The 23,161-nt window shown below is 58.3% G+C and overlaps 1 protein-coding gene across 2 annotated transcripts in view; it reads left to right on the top strand.

The window, feature by feature from the left end:
• PLXND1 (plexin D1) overlaps positions 1–23,161 on the top strand; it is a 56,244-nt gene that overhangs the window by 7,544 nt on the left and 25,539 nt on the right. For both annotated transcript variants that reach the window (XM_048227232.2, XM_048227231.2), the window contains exons 2-9: positions 10,657–10,833; positions 13,526–13,657; positions 13,911–14,011; positions 14,107–14,236; positions 15,661–15,838; positions 15,986–16,094; positions 16,518–16,620; positions 22,400–22,501. In XM_048227232.2, the coding sequence (XP_048083189.1) occupies positions 10,657–10,833; positions 13,526–13,657; positions 13,911–14,011; positions 14,107–14,236; positions 15,661–15,838; positions 15,986–16,094; positions 16,518–16,620; positions 22,400–22,501 (1,032 nt within the window). The remainder of the gene's footprint in view (positions 1–10,656; positions 10,834–13,525; positions 13,658–13,910; positions 14,012–14,106; positions 14,237–15,660; positions 15,839–15,985; positions 16,095–16,517; positions 16,621–22,399; positions 22,502–23,161) is intronic.

Genomic DNA, 23,161 nt, shown 5'->3' with positions numbered 1-23,161 from the left:
CTGGGAGCTGAGGGGCAGTGACTCAGTTCCAGAGTAGGGAGAGGCTGGCCGGGGCATCCGTCAAAGGTGGGGCTGGTCAGGCCTTCTGAGCAAGTGGGGGAGGCAGGGAAGTACTAGTTGCATTCATGTCTAAAAATGTGAACATCTGGATTCTGGAAGGAGTGAGCCTCCTGGCCCTTTGAGTGTGCAAGCGAAGGGTGTGGTCAGTTTGAAGGATGACTTGACAGATCTCTTTCAACAATGACCCCAGGCCTGGACCAATGCTGGCTAGGTACTGGGCTGGGCGGCTGCCTCCCCTCCTGGGCAGTACGGCGCCATCCAGGGTTGGCTCGGAGAGGGGATGGAGGTAACCATACCCACCGTTAGGACCTGCCACACCCGCGCAGGCCCAGAGGCTTCGTGAGTGCTGGACCCCGGCACCGACTCCCTGGATTCTAATCCTGGTGCTGCGCCTTCCTAGCCATGGCCTCGGGCAAGTCACTTACCTTCTCTGGTCCTCTTTTTCCCCATCTGTAAAATGGGGCCGGCATCGGGAAGAACCGGCAGCCGTGTTCGGCAGAGCCTGTGTGCGCTGCAAGAGTCAGATCTGCTGGTGTTCATGGCGGTGAAGGAGAGGGGCCGGATGGCGCTCGGGCTGCTGGAGGGAGAAGGGACGTGGTGTGTCTGGACGCGGAGCATGCGGGCCTGAGCCCAGGGCGATGTGGCGTCCCCTTTCTGGACTTCAGTTTCCCGATCGAGCTGGGCTGTGGGGGTGGCAAGGGAGCGCTGGCCGTCCCGGAGCGGCTCCTAGCAGCACGGGCGCGCCTGCTGTTGGTGCCCTTGCTTCCTGGGAATCTGGGTCAGGTACACCGCAGAGCTCTTTTATACAGTCAGGCCTTTAATCCCCCTGGAAACGGAATGAGACAACTGTTACCCCTAATCTACAGAACAGGGAAACCAAGGCCCAGAGAGGTTAAGTGACTTGCCTGAGGTCACGTTGTGGGTGAAAGGTGGAGCTGGGGTCTCGCCGCGGAGCCCGTGCTTGTCCCCTTCACTCCCTGGTTCCTCCCAAAACACTGACTGAAGGGGTGTGATCCCAAGGGGCCCTCACGGTCACAGTGGCAAGAGGTGAATGGGTCCATCTTAAAGGTGAGGAAACACACCCAGGGCAGCTCTGGCCTTGCTGGGGCTGCTGTGAGGAGAGTAAGAGCTTCCCGGTGAGCCCCAGTGCCCAGCATGGTCCCAGGCGTGGGGCTTCTGTTCCCCAGGACTGCGGCTGCCTCGGCCTTCGCCCACCAGAGCCCAGCACCTCGCAGGCAGCAACTCCTGCCTGCCCTTGCTCCTGGTGGGGCATTCTCTAGAATGTGGCAATATAGGAGGGGGCCCAGCTTTGTTACATGGCAGCCCCCAAAAAGGGGTGATTCAGACTGCCCCTACCCTCCAGGAGCTCCCAGTCAGGGAGGAAATCATGACAGAAGATGTGCTGCAACCAGGGCTGCACACTGCCCAGCCTCTTCTGAGGGAGTCAAGGAAGGCTTCCTGGAGGAGGGGGATGTTGGAGCTACATGGGCAGATGGGGCGGGGGAAGGCATTCCAGGCAAAGGCGAAGGCCCAGAGATGTGGTGGAATGTGGCTTGGGTAGCGGGCAGAGATGAAGCTGAGAGTGTGTGGGGTCTGGGGTGCAGGCCAAGGATTTAGATGCTGTCCTGTGGGCTGCAGGGAGACAGCAAGGCTTTGGAGGAAGAGTGAGACACAGTCGATCTGGTTCTAGAAGGGACTCATCAGTCCTGCTAGGTGCTGGCAGAAGCAGGAGGCTCTCTCCCAGAGCCCCCACTGTGGCTGGACCAGGTGACTCCCGTGGGCCTCTCCGGCTCTGACAACGGTGTGGGGATTGCCATGGAAACCAGCCGGTGCCGCGTGGGGACAGGCCTGGAAAGTCTCCTGGCGCCAGCCACGTGCATTTGGATCGTGGCTACCCCCGGAGCGTGGCCGTTCTCTTCTTTTCAAAGCCCGTGTTTGGGCCAGAGCCGAACCCAACAGGCTGCCTGGATGGGCCCCTGCACCACCCACTCTCCCGCTGACACTCGATGCCACCGAGATCTGAGCTCCGCTGGGCCAGCGGGGCTGGCCCCTCCCCGTCCGCCATCCTTTACCCTGAAACACGATAAATCACACGCTGGAGGAGGGAGGAAGCTCGAAGCTCCATTATGAGGCCCAGCGAGGCCCCAGCGGGGCGTTAGTCATGGAGTGCTTTCTGCTCTGATCGGTAAATAATGGGGGGGCAGTGGGCAGAGGCCTTGAAGTGGAGGCCAGGCCCGGGAAGGGAGCTAAATGGGGATCTGCAGTCACGTCTGCCCCCATGCCCCTCTCAGGGCCCGTCCAACATCTGTGTTTGAAGTGAATGAGCCCTCCAGAAGTGGCCATCTCCTTGATGGGCCTCAGTTTCCCTAGCTTGCCACCCAGGGCCTTTCCAGCTCCAGGCAGCCAGGCTCCCAGCAGCTGTTGGCTCTGCCCAGCAGAGCATTGGGCGGAGAGGCTGTGGGTAAGGGCAAGGACTCTGGAGCCAGCCTGCCTAGGTTTCAGGCTTGTATCTGGCCTTTCTGGCTGTGTGACCCTGGACAAGTCACTGCTCTGTGCCTCAGTTTCCCTTGCTATAAAGTAGCACCAACTTATTAGGGTTAAATGAGGTTAAATAGGCAGGGGTACAAAGCCAACTTACTTGTGTTGTCGATACTACTGTGTTGTTATTATTTTAAAGCTGTCCCTTCCCGACTTGGGGGTAATCTCTGAACTGGGATGTGGGCAGCTGGAGGTGACCCTGGTATCACCTCCATGTCCCAGCACATGGGACCCAGCGCAGAGATGTTTGCTGGGGACTCCAAGCCAGCCCTGTCCCCTCGGCTGTGCCCACAATCTGTTATATGATGACTCTGGGACGGAGGCCAGCACCCAGGGGATGGGGAGGAGGGTGTGAGTTCCAGTCCCCAGGGCTCCTTGGCCCCAGGAGGAGGAAGGCCAAATGTGCCCGAGAGAGGCAGCTGCGGCTCTCAGCTTCTCCTGGCCCACATCCCCTCTAGGGGAAGAGGCTGGGACAGAAACCGTTCCAGGGAAAGGAGGGGCTGGAGCCGCGCGCTCTGCTGCCCCGCCCCCCATTAGAGCGGGCGGGAGGGAGTGACTTCCCCCAGGCAGGGAAGAGTCGCTGGCTGCCCATCCCACACTCTGTCCTCTGGGACCCCAGGGGGGAGGGCTGGAAATGGGGCCAGGCTCGGCCAGAATGAGAAACAGCTTCAAGAAGGGGGAGCTGGGTGTCTGGGGGGGCCATGTCCAGCTAACAAAACAATGGCTGCTTGAGTCAGCGGCTGTGGTAGTAGTTCTCAGGCAGGCCTGAGCAGAGCGGGCCTCGGCCAGGCTCCCAACGCCGGTCGTGGGTGAGGGTGGCTGTGTGGATGTGGTGGAGTGTCTCGTCCTGGGGGGCTCCCGTGTGACCTGCCCAGCTAATGGGGAACATCGACTGAGCATCTGCAGGGGTCGAGGGCTGCTGTGAGCTGAACCCTCTCGGGCAGCCCTGTATGGAAGGTGCTATTATTGCCCCCACTTTACAGATGCGGAGACCGAGGCTCAGACAGGAAGCAGCATCCCACGGTGAGTAATGAGCCACAAGACTTGCTGCGTCAGGAGCCTCAGTTTCTCTGTCTGTAACATGGGGACACAACAAGCGTGTGGCTGTGAGGCGGCTCTGCTCGGGGCCTACACATAGCAGGTCTTCAATCCAGCCAGGCCTCTGACCTCAGCCCGGGGGCTGTGCCTCCAGACTGCAGCCAGCTTGGTGGCAGGGCCTGGGGTGCCAGTTGTGGTTAGACAGACATCGTGCTCAGGATGGCCTGGCTGGCTGGTGCACACAACCCTTCCAGATGGTGCTTGGCTGACCTGGACGAAGCCAGTGCCCTGGTGGGGTGTGTGTGTGTGTGTATGTGACCCACCCCCTCCAGAGAGGGGGTCAGGGAAACAGAGGCAGCCTCTTTGAAACTCTGGAAGGGTCTACCCGAGCTGCGGTGTCCATTGCTACTTCTCGGTTTTTCCCCGGCCTGATTCAGGCAGCCTGGGGTCAGGTAAGGGATTATCGCGCTGTGTGTCCTGAGGAAGCCTCTGCCCCCCTCTGTACCTTGGTTTCACCTCTGGCTCAGAGCCAGGCCTCTTGGCTGTTGTTCTGTGGCCCAGTTGCACATTCTCTCCCCGCCTACCCCTCCAGGAAGTCAGCATCTTGACCACCCACTGGGAGGTGCCGGTATTTCCTTCCCAGGCGGCCGGAGGCTTCCTCCATGGTGTGGGGGCCTCTGCCGCTTGCCCCTTAGAGCCAGGTCCATCCTGTTTCCTCGCTGGGCGGGTGCACAGTAGCCCCATGGCTCTTTCCATGACTCAGTTTACCGTTGGTGGAGGTGTCTGCTCAGTGGAGCCATAAACCATTAGCTGCGGTTTCTGAGAAGCTGCACCGCTAAGTGGGAGGGAGGGGTTTGGGTTTGGAGTCACAGGCATGGCTTCAAATTCTGACCTGACGGGACTGAGTACCCGAGTACCCCCCCCCCTTACCTGCGGGTCACCTTGAGAACGCTTCCCCCCTTTAACCTCAGGGCTTCTGAAGAAGGGTAGGGGAAGGGCTGATCAGCTGGGCTTTGTGAGAAGCAAGAGTCTTGTAGAGTTTGGTCGTTCTTCGTCCAGGCCTCCTGCAGACTGCCTGTCAGACCCCCCGACCCCCCTGCCTGATCCTTGCTTGCTCCCTTTCCTCTAGTCCTTGTCTCTGGGTCATTCTCCTAAGGGAGAGTTCCTTGTCCTTGGCTGTCCAAACTGAGGGAAACGTTGGCAGGGGAGGGCCTTGAGGGGAGCCCCAGAGGGGGCAGGCCAGGTAGAACAGGGCCTTGAGGGCCCAGGAGCAAAGTTTGGGTTTGTGTTGAGGTCACTAAGCCATTGATGGCTGTTGAGCTGCAGAGGGGACACAGACTGGTTTGTGGTTGCTTTTTTTTAAAATAAGCTTTTTATTTTGGAATACTTTTAGATTTATAGGAAAGTTGCGAAGATGGTACAGAGAATTCCTGCATATCCTTCCCTCCATTTTCCCTATTGCCAAAGTTTAACGTTCCCACGGTTCATTTGTCAAAACTAAGAAACCGACATCAGTGCTTCGCTCTCAGATGAACTCTAGACTTTTCTCCATGAGTGTTCTTTTTCTTTTCCAGGGTCCCATGTTGCATTTAGTGCCTTATGGTTTTAAAACTCCCTTTGGCCCCTGTGGAGGGTGAGGAGGACGGGGTTCGGTCCAGTCCCAGCCCAGGTGTATTTCTAACACCCGAAAGTGGTGACGTGCTTCCAGCTCCTCCCGGGAGAACTTCGCTTTCCTGGGTTCTCGGTTCGACAACAGTCAAACACTTGAGGTGGGAAAGTGCCCTCAGTTCCTGAGCACAAAGCCCCAACAGCCGGCGTGTTCTGTCCCTGGGACGGAACCCCTGAGCCTTGCAGCCTGCCCCCTGGCCTACCATGGACGCCTCACCCTCCTCGGAGTGCTGCCTGCGGTGGGGCTGAGGTTTGGTGGGGTCTGCAGACAGGATGCAGAGGCCCGAGAAACTGGGCTCTCGAAGCTCCTGCTGCAGCCGGCTTCCTGGGGAGAGAAAGGCAACACAATTACAGTTGGTAGTGAAATCAATACGTCAGAGTTTTAATGGGAAAGCGGGCAGAGCTGAGCTTTGGCCCCAGGAGGCAGCTAGCTAGAGAGAGAGGGTGTGTCCTGCTCTCAGAAAAAAGCTGAGACCAGTTATTGCTCGTCCCATTTCAGAGAGGGATACACTGAGGTTCTTAGAGGAACCAAAAGTAGCAGCCAGGTGCTTCATGGGCCTGCACACCCGACTCCCCTATGTTGCCATACACACAATAGGCATACAGTTGGCCTGTATGTTGCTCTGGTTCTCCAGCACCCAGCATGGCAGCGTTGTTCTCACTCTCTGTTGGGAAAGGAGCAGCTGAATATAGTCAATCGCACTTTAGTCAAAATTAGTCTCCTTTCTTTGGTAAACATTCACCCTAGAGCACAGTCTCCACCCTGGAGAAGCTCATGTTTATTCTACCATGATAAATGAAAGTGGTAACCAGCACAGTGCTGTCCAGAAGAGGGGAGATTTTTTTCTGAGTCACATCTTGAAAGCTGGTGAAAAACTTGCTGCCTGGACATGTCTGGCAAAGGGACTAGCATGGGTCAAGACAAGGGGGACTGATGGGCCAGGGGAAGTGTGAGGGCTCAGAGGTGTGGGAAGGGCATTAGCTGCTGAGGGAGCAACATTATGAAGGGTCAGGAGCCCTGGTGGAAGGTGTGGCCACATTTGAGAAATTGCAGAGGTTGGTGTGGTCAGAGCAGACGGTGGGACAGAGGAAAAACAGCAAGACTTGAAGCCTGAGCGGCTGGAACCAGATCACAAAGGCCTTGAATGCCAGGCCCGATCCTGAAGACAGCTGGGAGCTGGAGACGGGTCTGACGCCAGGGAGGAGTTAACCAGTTTTGTGCTCAGAAAGGTGGCTCTCCTGGATTGGAGGGGGTGCTGGGAGAGGCCAGCCCTCCCCTGCTCCCAGGGGAATTTGTGTTTTGAAAGAACTACGGAAAGTGAGACTTGAAGGAAGGCCGGTGCTGAGGGAGGAATTTCAGGCAGTGTCCGACGGTCTTGGTGGTATTTTGGGCCCGAGGAGCTAACTGCCCCTGGAGACCAAGTTTGGCGGAGGCCACACTCGGGGGGGCTGCCCCGTCCCCAAGGGCACTGTCCCCCTGTCCCAGGCCTGCCGCCCCCTCCGCCAGCTGCTGGGTGGCCGGTGGACACGGTCCGGCTTCCACAGCCCTGTGATTTCCCCTGGCAGTCCAGAACCAGCTTCCCCTCAGAGCACAGATCATCCAGGGCAGCTGACGGGGGCTTACTTCTCCTTTAAAATTTTTTTTAGATTTTATTTTTAGGATAAGAAAAAAAAAAAGTTGGAGGAAAGGCTTTTTAGAAAATTCCTTCGGTACAGAATTAATGGCTTGTGAACGTCAGGGCGGGCGGGCGAGAGCTGGATTCCCGGCGTGTTCCTGTCTCATCCTCTCTACCACCCGGCCCACAAGTCACCCTCATCTGGGTGCCTCGTCCGGCTTTTCCTGGCTGGCTGGGGTCTCCCATTGCGGGGCCCAGGGGAGAAAACCCTAAGGGTGTCATCCGGGGCCTCCTGGGTCTTCCCTCTCCTCCCCCTCCCCCAAGCTCAGGGAGGAAAATCATGTCCTCCAGGCAAGGGTTTACAATTTTAATTTTAAAACAGCTTATTATTTCATGACGCAAGTAATCCATATTCAGTGAAGAAAAGTTATGTAACCCCTAGGAGAAGCTTCCCTCATGGCAGGCCTCGGGCCCAAGTGCCCGCTCTCCTGCCTACTTGCTGACAGAGCCCCCCTCACCTCTTCCCTGCAACTGCAGGATGGCTGAGGGGCGGGCCCGGGACTGGGAGAGGCTGCTGGGGGACATGGTCCCGCACCCCCTTTCCACAGCTGTCCCCCACCTCGGGCACACAGAGAATGAAGTCAGGCAGGGTAGGTCTGAAGCTGCAGGACAAAGAGGGAGCCAATTATGTGATGGTCTGGGGAATGACACTCCAGGCAGAGGGAACAGCACGAGCAAAGGCCCTGAGGCAGTGCCCAGTGTTTGAGGAACAGAAACAAGGCTCCTGGGGTGCCTGGGTGGCACAGCAGTTAAGCGTCTGCCTTCGGCTCAGGGTGTGATCCCGCGTTATGTGATCGAGCCCCACATCAGGCTCTTCTGCTATGAGCCTGCTTCTTCCTCTCCCACTCCCCCTGCTTGTGTTCCCTCTCTCGCTGACTGTCTCTATCTCTGTCGAATAAATAAAATCTAAAAAAAAAAAAAAAAAAAAGAAACAAGGCTCCTGTGGCTGGAGTGGAAGAGTGTGGGTGAGGAGGGTATGGGATGGGTTTAGAAGGGCTCAGAGCCCCTGATGGGAGGATATAGGATTCAGTGTTTATTCTGAGTGTTGTGTAAACCATCAGAGGTTATCAAGCCCGGGAGGCCTATTTGCATTTTTATTTATTTATTTATTTATTTATTTATTTATTTATTTATTTAAGATTTTATTTATTTATTTGAGAGAGAGAGAGCACGCACACACCAGTGGGGGGAGGGACAGAGGGAGAGGGAGAAGCAGGCTCCCCACTGAGCAGGGAGCCCTGATGGGGGACTCGATCCCAGGACCCTGAGATCATGACCTGAGCTGAAGGCAGATGTTTAACCCACTAAGCCACCCAGGCGCCCCCTTTGCATTTTTAAAGGGCTTACTTGGCAGCTGTGTTCAGGGGGACGCGTCGAGGTCAGCGTGGGCCCAGAAAAGAGGGGCTGGGAAAGCCTCCCAGCTGAGAGGCTGCCTTAAGGGGCTCCTGGGCAGTCCAGCTGGAAAGCTTTAGAGGTGGGCATGATTGTTCCAAATTCCACTTCATAATATTTGAGTGACAGTCCTATCTGAAATGGCAGTGGTGTCAGCCAACACTTCTGGAGCATTTCGGCACAGTGCAGGCGCTTCCCAATGAATGATCTCATCCCCTTCTTGTGACAGGAGAGCTAGAGACGCGTCTACTTACAGTTAAAGAAACTGAGGCTCAGAGAAGCGAGGTCACTTACCCGGTCACCCCCGGCCATCCTGTGGGAGACCACCCACCCGTGGGTTCGGGCCCAGGGGCGGCCCCAGCCCCACCCCACCCCTGGGCTCAGGGCCTGGCCCCCAGGGACACTCTGGGATACAGGCCTCACCTAGAAGCCTGTGGGGCCTGAAACTGTGTTTATTTGCCCAAGGACGGGCACACCTGGTATTTTTTGTTTGGTTTTGAAAATTAGCTGAGCTTTTGAGCAAACCCCATACGGGCACATCATCAGTGGCTTAGGCCTGCAAAAACCACAAATGAGAAATTAAACAACAACAACAACAGCAACAAAAAGGCTCTAAGGCTGCACCCTAAAGCTGGTTCCGATGCGACATTCTGGTGACCTTCGGAGTCCCTGCTCAGAGCCTCCGCTGCCCACGTCCCAGCACCCAGGGGGCCGAGGTGGGGCTCAAGTCTGCTGCCAGTTTCAGTCACAGAGGCGTGACACTACAACTGGTGATCCAGAGCAGGCCCCTTCCCCTCTGAGCCTCAGTTTCCCCATCTGTGACATGGGACTTCATAGGGCTGCCAGGATGTAGGGAGTTGATGCCCAGGCCTGGTACAATGTCAGTTCTCAGTAAACGCAGCCTGTTATGTTTTGTTTTGTTTTTAAGATTTTATTTATTTATTTGAGAGCGGGGGAGAGAGAGAGCACAGAGGGAACGGGAGAAGCAGACTCCCCACTGAGCAGGGAGCCCGACGTGGGACTCAATCCCAGGACCCTGAGATCATGACCTGAGCTGAAGGCAGACGCATGACCAGCTGAGCCACGAGGGGCCCCAAACACAGCCTGTTGTTGTGTTTGCTGTCATGACTGTTACCTCACTATGGACGCGCCAGCTTTACCAGAATGGCCTTACGACGTCTGTGACTTTTCTCAGGCAGATATCTTTGCGTCTCAATCCATAAGGATTTGTGGCGTCACTCAGGGGTGGGGCCGGCCCTCCTGGACAATGCGCCGTTATCTCCATGCTCAATCCTGCAGGACCTTGAGGTTGTGTGTCCGGCCCCCCGCCCCCCACTCTTCTAAACCATCCTTGGGTCTGCATCCTTGTGGATTTGCACGATTATCTTCTCAAAGGTGCTTCCTGGAGGCCAGTTTTGCATTTCTGTGCAAAATGCAGCAGGAACCTTTGGAAGGAGCAATAAGACCCATAAGACCCCGGGAAGGGCAGGAACAAGTCCAGGGAATGGTTGGGGGCTGGGGTCACTAGCTCCATTTGCCTCACTCCGTGTGGTGGGACTGATTCGCCACTTGGGGTGGCCAGGGCCGGTGTGGATGGCGGGGCTGTGCGTTTGGACACGCCTTGCCTTGGTTTGCCCGTCTGTAGTGTGGGCAGGTGAGGGGCATGTGTGCTTGTGGGAGAAAGGGAGGCCTCGGTTTGGGGAGGCCTCAGTCTGGGGTCTGGTAAGCTGCTGGGAATTTGCATGGTGGTGCTGGGGTCAGAGCAGGGGCCCCGGGAGGAGGAAACCCCCTGGTTGCTGTGGAGACCCAGCCAAGGCGGGAGGGGCAGCTCTCCGGTAGCAGCAGGTAAGCTGAAGTGGAGGATGGCCTCGGCGGCCTGGTTTGGGCTCTTCTGCTCTGTCCGGCCGTGACCAGCCGTGAGGGGCAGCTCCAAGTCTGGGAGGGTATGTAGGCCTCACCCTGTCCTCACCTCAGTGGCCTCCTGACCTTGTCCCGCTGCCAGCTCTTCTTGCCTCCATCACATAGCTTTTCCTGTACTGTTCCTGCCTACCTGAAACGTCGTCTCCTCGGGCCAGCTCTGTGAAGCACGCTGAGGTCAGGGGTCAGTCTACAGTCAGGGATAGGGTCCTGCTTGTGTTTGGGCCTCAGCCCAGACCTGCGCATCGAAAGCAGCAGCAGCAGCAGCAGGACTTTAAAGCTCTGGTGCTGAGGCCTGACCTACAGTGTGGGCAGGGACCCAAAGAAGGTTCTAGAGCCAAGGTCTGACATCCTGCTTCTTTTCCAGCTGCAGCCAGAGCAACTGGACTGTGGGGCTGCCCACCTACAGCACCCGCTGTCCGTCCTGCAGCCCCTGAAGGCCACGCCTGTGTTCCGAGCCCCGGGCCTCTCCTCTGTGGCCGTGGCCACTGTCAGCAACTATACAGTGGTCTTCCTGGGCACAGTCAGTGGGCGGCTGCTCAAGGTAGGGCTGGGGCGTCAGGGCTGGGGAGGCTGAGGGGGTGGAGGAGGTGAGGGGAGGCTGAGTCTAGGGAGGCTGTACACATGGCCTCTATGGGCCCGATATTAGCCTTCATTCTCTCCGGTTTGCCTAGCATCTTACAGTTTACAAAGCATTTTTCACATCCATTTCTTCTCCTCATGCTCATAATAAGAAGTGCCCTGTCCTGCAGAGGAGGGAAACCAGGCCTGAGAGAGGGCCCTTCTCTTGGGTTTCTAGGACTCGGCTTTGAAGCAGAGGGATCTCTGTTCAAGTCTCTGAGCTCTGCCACTTGCTGGCTACTTGACCTTGGACAAGGCACCTTCCTCTCTCTGGGCCTCAGTTTCCCCATCTGTGGAGGGTTGTAAGTCCTACCTCTTGAGACTTTCGGGCTTTGACAGGGGAAGGCCACAGCCTGGCAAGTAGGGGCTCTCATTGCCATTTCTTCCCCTAACCCCCAACCAAGATGACTGGCTTCTAGAGGTAATGATTCCTGGAGCTGGGAGAGGTGAGAGGAATCTCACCACCACGGGGTAGGAAGGACTTTGCAGGGCCTGGGCCAGCTTCCTCCTCGCCACCTCCCGTCCCCTGCCTGTCAGGAAAGTCAGCTGCCTGGCACGGCTCCAGGGCGTACCAGGCCCTGGCCTAATTGACTCAGATCCGATAACTCAATTCCCTCAGCTACCCAGGCGGACGCCACGGGCTGGGGTGTGGACTGGGGCTCGGAGCCCTGGCCGCCCGGCCCCAGGACCGTAGCTGGCCCGCTAGCAGTGGTGGGGAAGGTGCCAGGTGTGGGAGCGGGGGCGGGGGGGGGGACATCATTCTCAGCCTTTGAAGCCCCACCGAGGGTCCTTACGCGGTGGGACTCATGTTTTGGGATCAGATACTTAGATTTAGATCCTGGCTCTGCTGGCCCCAGCTGTGTGGGCCCATGTGACCTGGGGGTGGTTGCTTCTCACCCCGAGGCTCAGATTCCTCATCTGTCATGGGGGAATGAGCTGGACCATCCCAGACTGTGGTCAGAGTCTACTGTCGCCTGTGAAGGAAGTAGCACCAGGATTCCCATTTCACAGAGGAGAACACTAAGCCTCAGAGGGGGGATGTGACCGCCTCAAAGTCACACAGTGAGAGCTGGGGTTGAATTCAGGGCCAGGAGCTGACCAGGAGCCCACGTGACCCCTCAACCCAGACCTCTTTACCCAGCACCCTGCACTGTGCACTGTCTTCTCCCACCAGCCCTTCCCTGCTCGGGCCTTAGATTACAGCACCCAGCCCAGGCTCTGGAGCACAGTAGGTGCTCAATAGATGTTTGAAGGAGTGGAAATAAGCTGAGTGTCTGCTGGGTGCCTGACGGCAAGGGAAGGTCGGAGACCGAGCAGCGGCCAGGCTGCTTGGGCAGACTCCACCAAGAGGCCACCTGGGATGGGCGACGTCTCAGGGGCCGGAGGCCAGCCTGCGGGAGCCTGGGAAGAGAGTAATTCCAATTTGGTGTGAGGAGGGCCTTTGAGAAGCTCTTCTAGAGGGGTACCAGGAGGACAGATCTTCCCTGAAGGGAGAGGAAGAGAAATACTCCAGCAGGGAGCACAGCGTGCTCTAAGGCCTGGAAGCTGGAATGCCTGAGTTGGGTTGAGGGGGTGAAAATGAGCCTGGCGGAGTAAGCTGGGGTTGGTTGTCAGGGCCTTGAATGCCAGAACAAGTTTATTCTATAAGCGGGAGGGAGCTCCGAAAAGTTAGCAAAAGTTAGGAGCCCACAGAGGAGGGCCAGGCAGTAGGAGGTCCCTGGCAGCTGGCCCAGAGAGGCTTCTAGACCACTGGTCCCGACTCAGGGCCTGGCGGGGCCTCCAACAAGGCAGCATGCTGGCAGTGTGAGGGGCCGGCTGAAAAGGAACAAGGTTTGATGGAGCCCTGGTGGGCATTGTCTGTTCTCAGAAGGACACGCAGAGGGGCTCTCAGAGCCAGCGGAGCTTCCAGGCCTCAGCTGGTCTGGTCTTCCTCCTGCCAGGACCCTGGACCCCACCCCCTCGCCTCATCCCTGGACGGTGGGGTCAGACAGGCCTGGGCTTGCATTGTGACCCCGAAGTATCTTCATTTCATGACTCTCACCAAGTCTGTAGCCTCTCTGGGCCTCAGTCTCCTCATCTGTGAAATGGGCACAAGAGGGGAGGCCTGAGAAGTGTGGCCCCATGAGTGCTTTGCAGGCACCTTCTCCGTGTGTGCTCACCATGGTCCTGAGGGGCAGGAGCGATCACGAGTCCCATTAGGTCAGCAAGCTGAGGCTCTGAGAGGGGGAGTGACAACTCGTACATTTGTACAGCTTGCAGATGTCAAAGCCAGAATTCAAACCCACGTCCCTGCTCTTAGGCAGGATGCCAGCCAGCCTCCCAAAGAATCTTTTGTAAACTGTAAAGTCTATATGTATTCACACGGTGGGATGTGTTGGGGAAGATCAGTCAGGGAGGGAGTTCCTGGTGGGGCCCCAGCAGAGGCACAAGTGTGGAGGCCGAGCCCACTGCCCTCCCTTCCATGTCCGTGATTGCCCACCGGTCCTGGAAGGCCGGAAATAGGGTGAGACTGAGACACCCGGCCTGGTCGGGGCCCCACCTGCAGTGCCCGTCCCCCGCTGTGGGCACCGCCCTGGTGCACCATCACCCTGACGCCCCGAACCCCGCCCCCCCAGATCAACCTGAATGAGAGCATGCAGGTGGTGAGCCGGCGGGTGGTGACAGTGGCCTACGGGGAGCCCGTGCACCACGTAATGCAGTTTGACCCGGCAGACCCTGGTTACCTGTATCTGATGACGTCACACCAGGTAAGGCCATAGCCCAGGCCTGGCAGGGTCCCCAGACATGCAAGCGTTCTTCCTCTCTTCCTCCCAGCAAGAGCACCTTCCTTCCCCTTTGTCAGCTAGCCCTTCCCTTCCCAGTGTGGTCATCACCTCTGCGGGGAAGCCCTGTTTCCCCACACGCCCCCTGTTATAGCCTCGAGCCTCAGTTTCCCCAGCATCTCAGGGCCCTGGCCATGGCTGCTTCCCCATGGAGCTGGGCCCTCGCCTCTGCCTCCAGATGGCCAGGGTGAAAGTCGCTGCCTGTGCTGTGCACACCACCTGCGGGGACTGCGTGGGTGCCGCGGACGCCTATTGTGGCTGGTGTGCCCTGGAGACACGGTGAGGCTCCCTGGGGCAGAGGCTGGGCCCGGGTGGCCACGGCGGGGCAGGGGGAGGAGCCCACCGGGGGCCTGACCTGCGCCCTGCCGCTCCAGGTGCACCCTGCAGCAGGACTGTGCCAACTCCGACCAGCGGCATTTCTGGACCAGTGCCAGCGAGGGCCCCGGCCGCTGTCCCGCCATGACTGTCCTGCCTGCAGAGATCGACGTGTACCAGGAGTACCCAGTGAGTCACGGGGGAGCCAGCGCTCAGCTTGGGGGCGACACGGGGTGGGAAGCCGCCCTTCACCTGGCCCCCAGACCCCGAGAGGTAGAGACTCCTGCCATGGGGGCCCACGGACCCGGAGGCAAATAATGAGAATGGCTGGGCTTTGCTGAGCACTCACGAAGTGCCAGCACTTGCTATGCACATGGTGTCCGCCTCTGTTAGGCCTCACACAACTCTATGAAGTAGATGCTCTTAACATCCCCATTTTACAGATGAGGAAATGGAGGCACAGAGACGTAAAGTGACTTGCTCATGGTCGTACAGCTAGGGATTAGGGGAGCTGGGATTTGAATTCAAGGGGGCCGGCTTTGGAGTCTCAGGAGGGAGGACGCAAGTTGGAGGGTAGAAGGAGAGTGAGTTCCTAAGCCCCACCTCTTCTCAGCCCCAGTACAAGGAGGGGGCAGAGGGGCCACCAAGTGCCAGGCCACTGTTTCTTGTTCTCAGATGAATCTGCCCTGTGGAGGCAAGTGACTCCCTGCCTTGCCTTTTCCCAGGGAGGCCTGGAGCTGCCACACCCCCTTCCCGCCCATAGCAGCATAATGGGGACAGGGGCTGAGGGACAGATGGGCCTGGGTCCCACCGACCCCTGCCCTCAGTGACTTCTCCGAGGCTGGGTATCCTCATCCATCAATAGGGGGAGATGATGGTTCTAAAGGGCCAGAGGGGGCCTGGGACTCCTCTGCACCCGTCTCCCCACTATTATATATCATAGAGTCCTTCACATGCTATCTCTCGTCAGTCAGACTGGGCATAGGTTGTCCAATCATTCATTCATTCATCAAATGTATTATTGAGCACCTACTATGTGCTAAGTGCAGTTCTAGATTCTGGGGACACAGCACTGAACGAGGCGGACAAAGCCCTGGCCCTTGAGCGGCTGACATGCTTGTGAGGGGGTGAGGGAATAGGCAAGATAGGCTGTCAAGACAGTGAAAGTACGATGGGGAAAACGGAAGCAGAAGAGAGAGGGGCCGAGAATGGCTGGGGGGATCATTGACATTTTAGACCAGGTTGGAGCTGGCCTTGTGCTGCAAATGTTGCTTTTGAGCAAAGATAGGAAGTAGGTGAGTCAGGTGAGTCTCTGGGAGAAGTGTTCTGGGCAAAGGAAATTGCCCTGCTGTGAGAACAGATTGGTAGATTTGAGAGACTCTCAGGGGAAGGGGTCAGAGAAGTCACAGGGACTTGACTGCTGTCAGGTGGTCCATTTCACTGTGCAGCTGGGGAAGCTGAGGCCTAGAGAGCCCCAGGTAGGATATAGCCCTCTGGCCTGGAGTCTCTGCCACCTGTCCCCCCCTTCTCCCAGGGTTGCTGGGGTGGGGGCGGGGCCGTGAAAGGAAGGGCCTGCTCCCCACTCCCCCAGCTGAGGGGCCCCGGCCCCGCAGGGCATGATCCTGCAGATCTCGGGCAGCCTGCCCAGCCTCAGCGGCATGGAGATGGCCTGTGACTACGGGAACAACATCCACACCGTGGCCCGGGTCCCAGGCCCTGCCTTTGGCCACCAGATCGCCTACTGCAACCTCCTGCCCAGGGACCAGTTCCCGCCGTTCCCGCCCCACCAGGGTAAGCGCCTCCCTGGGCGGTGAGTACAGCCCTGAAGAGGTGGAGTGGTGGAATGTCAGGCAGGGGTCCTGACACCACAGCCTCGGAGGTCGCTGGAGACCCCCGACCCCTTTGTCCTTCTCTCCCTGGTTCCCCCGGCCATTCTAGATCACGTGATTGTTGAGATGTCTGTGAGGGTCAACGGGCGGAGCATCGTCAGGGCCAATTTCACCGTCTACAACTGCAGCCGCGTCGGACAAGTGTATCCCCGCACAGCGTGAGTGGGTCAGGCGCTTGCCTCGGGGTGCGGGCGGGGCGGTGCGGAAGGGTCCTTGCTCTCAGGAAGGCGCTTGGAAGGCAAACCGTGGTGTCCCAGAGGCAGACGGGACCCCCGCCGGCTCGGTTACTGTGCTGCAAACCCTCGCCCGGCTTCCGTGAGCGCTCAGGCTGTGGGGGCAGAGAGACGTGCCTTCACTACACTTACTTCCATCTCCTAAGGGCCCTGCTTGTCTCTTCCCTCCTTGCATCCCTCTTGTAGCAGGGAGCTCACTATCTTACAGAGTGCCCAAGCCGCTGCTGATGCAGAAGAACTCCCCCCCCCCCCCCGCTGCATTGGGATCCGCCTCTTGGGTCCCAGTTCCTGGGGGCAGGGGTGAAGCGAGGTGGGGGGCTGAGCGTCTGCGGGGCCCTTGTCTTGCAGCTGCACCAGCTGCCTGTCGGCACAGTGGCGTTGTTTCTGGTGCTCCCAGCAGCATGCCTGCGTCTCCAACCAGTCACGGTGTGAAGCCTCGCCAAATCCCACGGTAAGTTAGGCCTGGGGGGGATGCCCTCTGCCACTTTCATTACTTTTTTTTTTTTTTTAATATGTTGAGAACATTTCCATGTCATTAAATTTTCTTCCGGGCACCAGATCTAACAGCTGCGCTGGGCTCATCACATAACAGCACGTTTAACAATCCCCTATTGTTGGATACACTGATCGCTTCCCATCTCTTTCTTGTGTTCTAATGTAGCCAGGGCATGGTGTGCATCCTTGATTATTCCCCGGAGACCAGTTCTAGAAATGGCACTTTGGCGATGAAAGCGTGGCCATATTTTTACACCTTTAACTCAACTACCTCCAGAAAGCCTGAGCCAGTTTAAACTCCCACCTGCAGGAGGAGGCCCCCGTTTCTGCACATTTTGCTATACTGGCTAGTTTTTGCATTTTTTTTTTAAGATTTTATTTATTTGAGAAGAGAGAGAGAAGGAGCACAAGTGGGGGGTGGAGGGCAGAGGGGGAGGGACAAGCTGACTCCTTCCTGAGCAGGGAGCCCAACATGGGGCTTGATCCTAGGACCCTGAGATCATGACCTGAGCCTAAGGCAGACGCTTAACTGACTGAGCCACCCAGGCGCCCCAATACTGGCTAGTTTTTAATTTTACCTGTAACATTTCAACAACCCTGTGGGATCAGGGCAGTTGTCCCTGAGGCCAGGAAGTACCAGGCTGGGACCTTGAATCCAAGCCTCACCTTGGTCTCCCTGTGGGCGCCGGGGACCCCGGGGCAGGTGATTCCTTGGACATAGAAGGTGACCTGGCCTGAGGAACCACATGCTCCCAGGTCTGGTTGCTTCTGCTGGTCCCTCGAGCTCTACAGCTGGCCAGGACCCAGGCCTCCCGGGTGCTCTGGAATGGCTGGATGGAATCAATTACCCTGGGGTGGGCTTGGTGGGGAGCGTTGGGGGACAGGGGGAAATACAAATGAAAATGCCACATACCTTGTGGCTGGTTGGTTTCTGCGGTGTGTTCACTCACAGGGTGGCCTCCTGCCTTTGCCCAAAAAGCTTCTAAGGCCACCCCAGCCTCGGGCCAGGGATGACCAAATGGGATTCCTGAGGGTTTGGCTGGGGCCGTCATGCTCATCCAGGTGGGATGGCTAGACTGAGGCAGGGGTGGGGGTGCCGGGGTTCTGAGACCAGAGCTTATCCCCTCTTAGACCTCTGTCTTGTTTTAGAGTTTTGAGGGGTCAGGGTAAGGCACGAAGTCCCTGCCTGAGGCTCCTCTCTCCAGGAAGGGGATGTTCCTGCCCATTTTCCAGATGGTACGACTAAGGTAACCAATATGGTCCTGGGGGCCCTGGTTCCTAATCAGAGGAGGTCACCCTGGGCATGTGTCCCAGGGAAGCAGCCTCAGTCCCCAGAGCATGGGAAGCCCCAGCCTCTTGGCTCTGGGCTCAGAATCTCATCAGGAATCCTTCAAGCAGGTGCAGAGATCAGTGTGCAGGTGCTAAGGGGGTGCTCCGTGACCCTCACCTGGAATCCTCTGGTCTCTGCACCTCCTTCCTGAGCCTCAGAGCTGCTTTGAAGAAGAGTCATCCAGGAGATTAGGTCAAAGGACTGACACAGTAACATGGGGCTTCTGCCCTGGGAGAGCCCCAGAGGAGTCTCTGGCCAAACCGTAGGGGAGGCCCCCAGGCCTCTGCATTGGACGCCAGGTTTCCAGTCTGGGCCAACCGGGACTCCTGTTCTCGTTTGGGGTCCACATCTTCCAGCCCCCAGCCCAGGGCTCGGTACATAGTAGGGACTCGGTGAACGCGAACGTAAAGCATTTGTGTTGGCAGCCTGAGTCCTGTGCTCTAACCTACAGGGATGGTGGGGTGAGGAGGACCCAGCCTCAACACGGTTCATTCAGCATTGATTGGGCACCCTTTGCAGGCCTGAGTCTGCACGAGCACTGGGAAGGAACCCAGTTAGACACAGTTCTGCCCTCCCCATCATGAGTCAAGAGCCTGAGGTGTGACTTGTGGCCGTGTGATCCTGGGCAAGCTACTGAACCTCTCTGCGCCTGTTTCGCCATCGCTTATTTTACTTGCTTCCTGTAAAAGCGTACATTTTCCTGCTATAAAATGGCCTTGCTTCGCTATGCCGGGAATCTGGAACCGCACCCGTGCACACTAGCTCCATGTGGGGCCCGTAGTAGGGACTCGCTAAAACAGTGGCCGCTTTGCTAGGTCGGCCAGGGAGCCCTTCTCTGGGAAGGGGCCCTCTGTGCAGGGTCCTGACAGGTGCAGAGGAGCTCACCAGCCTGGAGCTGTTTCTGTGGTAGCATCCCATAAACCGTTTCCCCTAGGTCTGCAGCTCTGGGGGCCAGGAACCACGGTGGGGAGCCCAGGGAGGGCCTGTCTTAGAGGATTATGATAATCTCGCAAGAGAAGAGGCAGCCCCCTCCCCAGCCCTGCAGAAGGCTCTGACTGATACTTAAGTTGGCACTTAATTACATCTCAGTTAGCCATGTGGGCGCCATGCTCCTGGTCAGGGGGTGGGCAGGGGAGGTTTGCACATCTGCCCGCGCCCCTCGAGCGCTGGGAGGAGACAGTAGGGCTTGGGCTAGGCCGGGGAGGTGTCCTTGGGGCGGTGCTTGGGGCTGAGTCTCCTGTTACTTTCCCATTCCCTAGTGGGTCCCAGAAGGAGAAAGTGGAGGAGGGGAGAAGAGATGGGAGGGCAGGCCCCCTCGATGGCATGGGAGCCAGTGGGAAGAGTGGTTTAGTAGGAGAAGGGACAGCTTAGGGGGCTGTGAGGGTACAGAAAAGTAGGAAGGGATCCGCTGTGGTGGGTTCAGGGTCCCTGGGCCAGCCACATATTGGGACACCAGTTCTTGACCCTTGTACATGGGAGACACTGAGAAAGACTCTATGAGTGTCAGTGTGGGGACAGGTGAGGCCCTCTGTGAACCAGCAAACACTGGGCTACCATTGGGGTTGATGGTGCCTCCTAGCACGGCTGACCCAGCATGTGTCCTCATTCCTGGTGTCCCACCTTCTCAGCTCTGCTGGAGTGGGGGCAATTGGCCGTGGTTTCCTGAACCAGCAGGCTGTGTCCCGCGTGGCACTCCAGCAAAGGGGAGAAGCCACTCAGCCTCTTTCTGAGGTGTTCATGGCTTGGCTTGGGATGGGACAGGGAGGCCCCTGTCCTTTGGTTACATGTGGGGAAACCCTCGTTCAAGCTGGCCTTGCCCCAGCAGAATTAATTGACTTGCGAGTGTGAAGTCTGGGGGGTGCATCACCTTCAGGTATGGCTGGATCCAGGGGTTCCCACCATGTTGTTGGGGCTCCCTGCCTCTCTGGGTGGGCTCCATGCTCAGGCGGCCCTCTCCTTTTGGTCGCCAAGTTGGCCTCAACAGCTCCAGGCAGCCTCCTGATTTCCTGGAAGCCCCAGAAAACAAAAAGAGCTTTTCTCTCCTATTGGTTCTACAGAAGTCCCGTAGCTGACTTTCACTGGCTGAACTAGGGTCACTTATGCTCCCTGAACCAATTGCTGAGGCCAGGGCAGGCCCGGACACCCGCCTATCCCTGGGGCTAGGGAGTGGAGTCAGTCTTCCCAAACCACAAGCCTGTGGGGGAAGTTCCCCAAAGGCCAAGCCAGACTTGGAGGCAGATGGCGGGGGCTGGAGGCTAGCAGCAGACGCTCTAGCTGGCCCCATGGAGGGTTAGCCAAGTCTGTGGGGGAAGGTACAGAAGGAGGGCAAAAGTGTGCCGGGACCCTTAGCCTTGGTTCCACTCCTTACAATGGGTACAAGCACCCAGTGGCCAGGGGATCATAGATAGGGATCAAGGAGAATGGGGGGCCCTCGGGGGTGGTCCCATGTCATTCCCTCTGGGGGGCCTCCTGTAGAAGCTCCCCTGCTCTGACCCTCACCCTCCAGCCCCTCCTGTCAGCCACCTACCCACTGGTGGGGTGGAGCTGGGAGGACAGAGCACAGAGCCCCGGCCAGTTGCAAGGCAGAACTGGCAGCAGCCATGAAAACTGATTGCAAACATGTGGGTTCCATTCTCTGAAATTCCATGGGGTTTACACACGAGACCACGCCAGACAGCAGCTCGGAGGGACAGAGATTTGTGTGTGCTCACACTGAGCCGGACATGGGCTCCTCCCTCCCAGCCCCGCAGAATGGTCAGCTCAGGAGGCCTCACCCGGGCCTGGCCGTGCTGCTGCTTCAGCCAAGGCCTCTGCGGCCTGCACCAGGCGCTGCTCCCGGGGAAACTGACCGGTCTGGGCGAGGGTTCTGGCCTGGTGCTCAGCAAACAGTCGGGACAACTAGGAGGCCTCTGGTGCCGCCCCTTCCATCTTGGGCAAACTGCTCTGCTTCTCTGTGCCCCGATTGCGTAGTCTGTAAAATGGGCGTGATTGTACCTACCTCACAGGGCTGTTGGGAGTTAGGATTTGGTGAATTAATAGGGCGCGGAGTGCTCAGAACCGTCCAGGAGCGCAGGGAGGGCAGCGTGCGCTAGAGGCTAGCGCTGATCCTGGCACGGCCATCGGTCACTGGCCTCCCCTCAAGGCCCAGTGTTATGCTGCGTGCCTGACGTGCCCCTTGAGGAGCTCCCTGTCTGATTAACAGTAAGGGGAAAAGACGCCAGGGAGGCCTCCAAATTCTATCCCCAGAGGCCTTTGCCCTGTTTGGGTGACCTCGAGGTGGACACGCCTGGATCATTGTGTTTCCAGATCTGTCCTCAGCCAGACTTGGGCAGGAAGCGCTCTGGGCTGGAGAGTTGTCAGGCCTTGGTATGGCGTGACTGCTGCAGGGTCCCCAGTCTCCTTCTGTCTCAGGCTCTCAGTGGTCGGCCTTGGAGGGTGAGGAGGCAGGACATGGCCCACCGGGGCCCTCAGGTCTGAAGAGCCTAGTGCAGGGTGGGACTTAGAGCTCAGAGAGGTCACTAAGGTGGCAGGGTGGGCCCAGGCCTGCCCCCTGGTCTCTGCCCCTCGCCCGAGGCCTCGGGTTCAGGCCTGTTTCTGGCCTGGCAGGCAGACAGTGGGAGTTCAAAGACCAGCCCCGCCCTCTGACCTCGGGTATATCACCATGTTTCTGAGCCTCGGGTTCTTGCCTGCCCGCCCTCCCTCCCTCCCTCCCTCCCTTCCTTTTTCGAAGTAGCCCCTGCTGCTTCAGGCCTCAGTGGCCATTCCGCCGACATGGGAATGCTGATGCCCAGGCCTGCCCTGGGACTCTGGGGGCTGGCGCCTCTGCCTGGGGGCTGTGACTCTTGCCTGCGGAAGTGGGGAGGGGTGTGGAGCCCGGTGGCACCAAGGTCCTCAGAGCCCGTGTCCCATGGACCATCCAGAAGTCTGGAGTTTCTTTTTTCTGAATCATGTAACGTGTGTCAGCCTGGAAGCCCAGTCTCAGAGAGTGGGTGCAGCCCCTCATTTTATAGCTGGGAAAGACGAGGCCCAGAGATGGGGAGGGGGCCAGCCCTCAGCCCCAGCCTCCTGACCTCCTCGGCAAGGCATTCCCCCGGAGCAGCCACGGGGCACTGCGTCCATCACTGGGCAGCTTATTTCATCACTCTGTGCCTCAGTTTCCTCATCCGTAAAATGGGGCCAATAAAGCCTCCTGCCCAGAGGTTTGTCTTGAGGGTCAAATGAGATGGTGTGTGGGAGACGCTGCGCACGTCGCCTTTGGTGGCGGCCGTCATGATTTTATTCCTAGTGTTTCTCACTGGGCAGGCCGGCAGGTGTCTCCGTGGGGAGGCAGGCTGCCGTGGCCGTGAGTCCTACCCCTTCTGAAATGCTCCGGTGTCACCCTCGCCTCCTTGTGTTTTGACTGCAGAGCCCGCAGGACTGCCCCCAGATTTTGCCCTCACCCCTTGCACCCATGCCCACAGGCAGCTCACGGAGCATCCCAGTGCATCTGGCCAACGTTGCCTTCCAGGTAGGTGGGGGCCAGGCCCAGGTGGGCATGGGCGGAAGGCTGGGGAGCATGCCGTCCCGGATGGGGACCCACGCTCTGGGTCCTCCACCCAGCCTTTGGTTTTGCGTCTCTAAGTTTCCAGGTTCTGTTTGAAAAAACCCCAGTGTGGGTGCAGGGGCTGGAGGAGAGAAGCGGGTGGTGAGGGCCCAGCCCAAGGGACAGCAGGCTGCTGACAGCTCCTGGGTAACTCTGGCCAGGACCCGCTGTGGATGGAAATGCTTTGGCCGGGAGCCCCAGACTCTCCTACCCTCTGATGCTCTCCTGGCAGAGCTGGGCTGCAGCCCACGGGTAGCCCTGGGCCATGTCCTCCCGCCCCGCCCCGCCCCTAGGCTGAATTGTGATTCTGGACACACTTCCTCAGTTCAGGGCTGACCTGTCTTACCTGAAGAGTGCCCTGTGCGGCCCCATTCCCCATTCTCCTGATGGGGAATGTCTAGAAAGGGGAAGTAGGTGTACATGACGTAGGGCTGGACTTGCACCCTAGCCCTGGACTCCGGAGACAGTGCTCCTCCCTGCAAGCTGCCTTCACCTCCCCACCCCCGCATGGGGAGGAGGAGATGCGGCTCCTTTCTGGGTCCCTCCTGGGAGGCTGTCTTGGGTGGGAAGCGTTGACGAGTTCTG

This window comes from Ursus arctos, unplaced genomic scaffold (assembly GCF_023065955.2).
Source record: "Ursus arctos isolate Adak ecotype North America unplaced genomic scaffold, UrsArc2.0 scaffold_14, whole genome shotgun sequence".
Lineage (NCBI taxonomy): Eukaryota > Metazoa > Chordata > Mammalia > Carnivora > Ursidae > Ursus > Ursus arctos.
The sequence above is the reverse complement of the archived record's forward strand: the minus strand, read 5'-3'. Positions and strand labels throughout refer to the sequence as shown.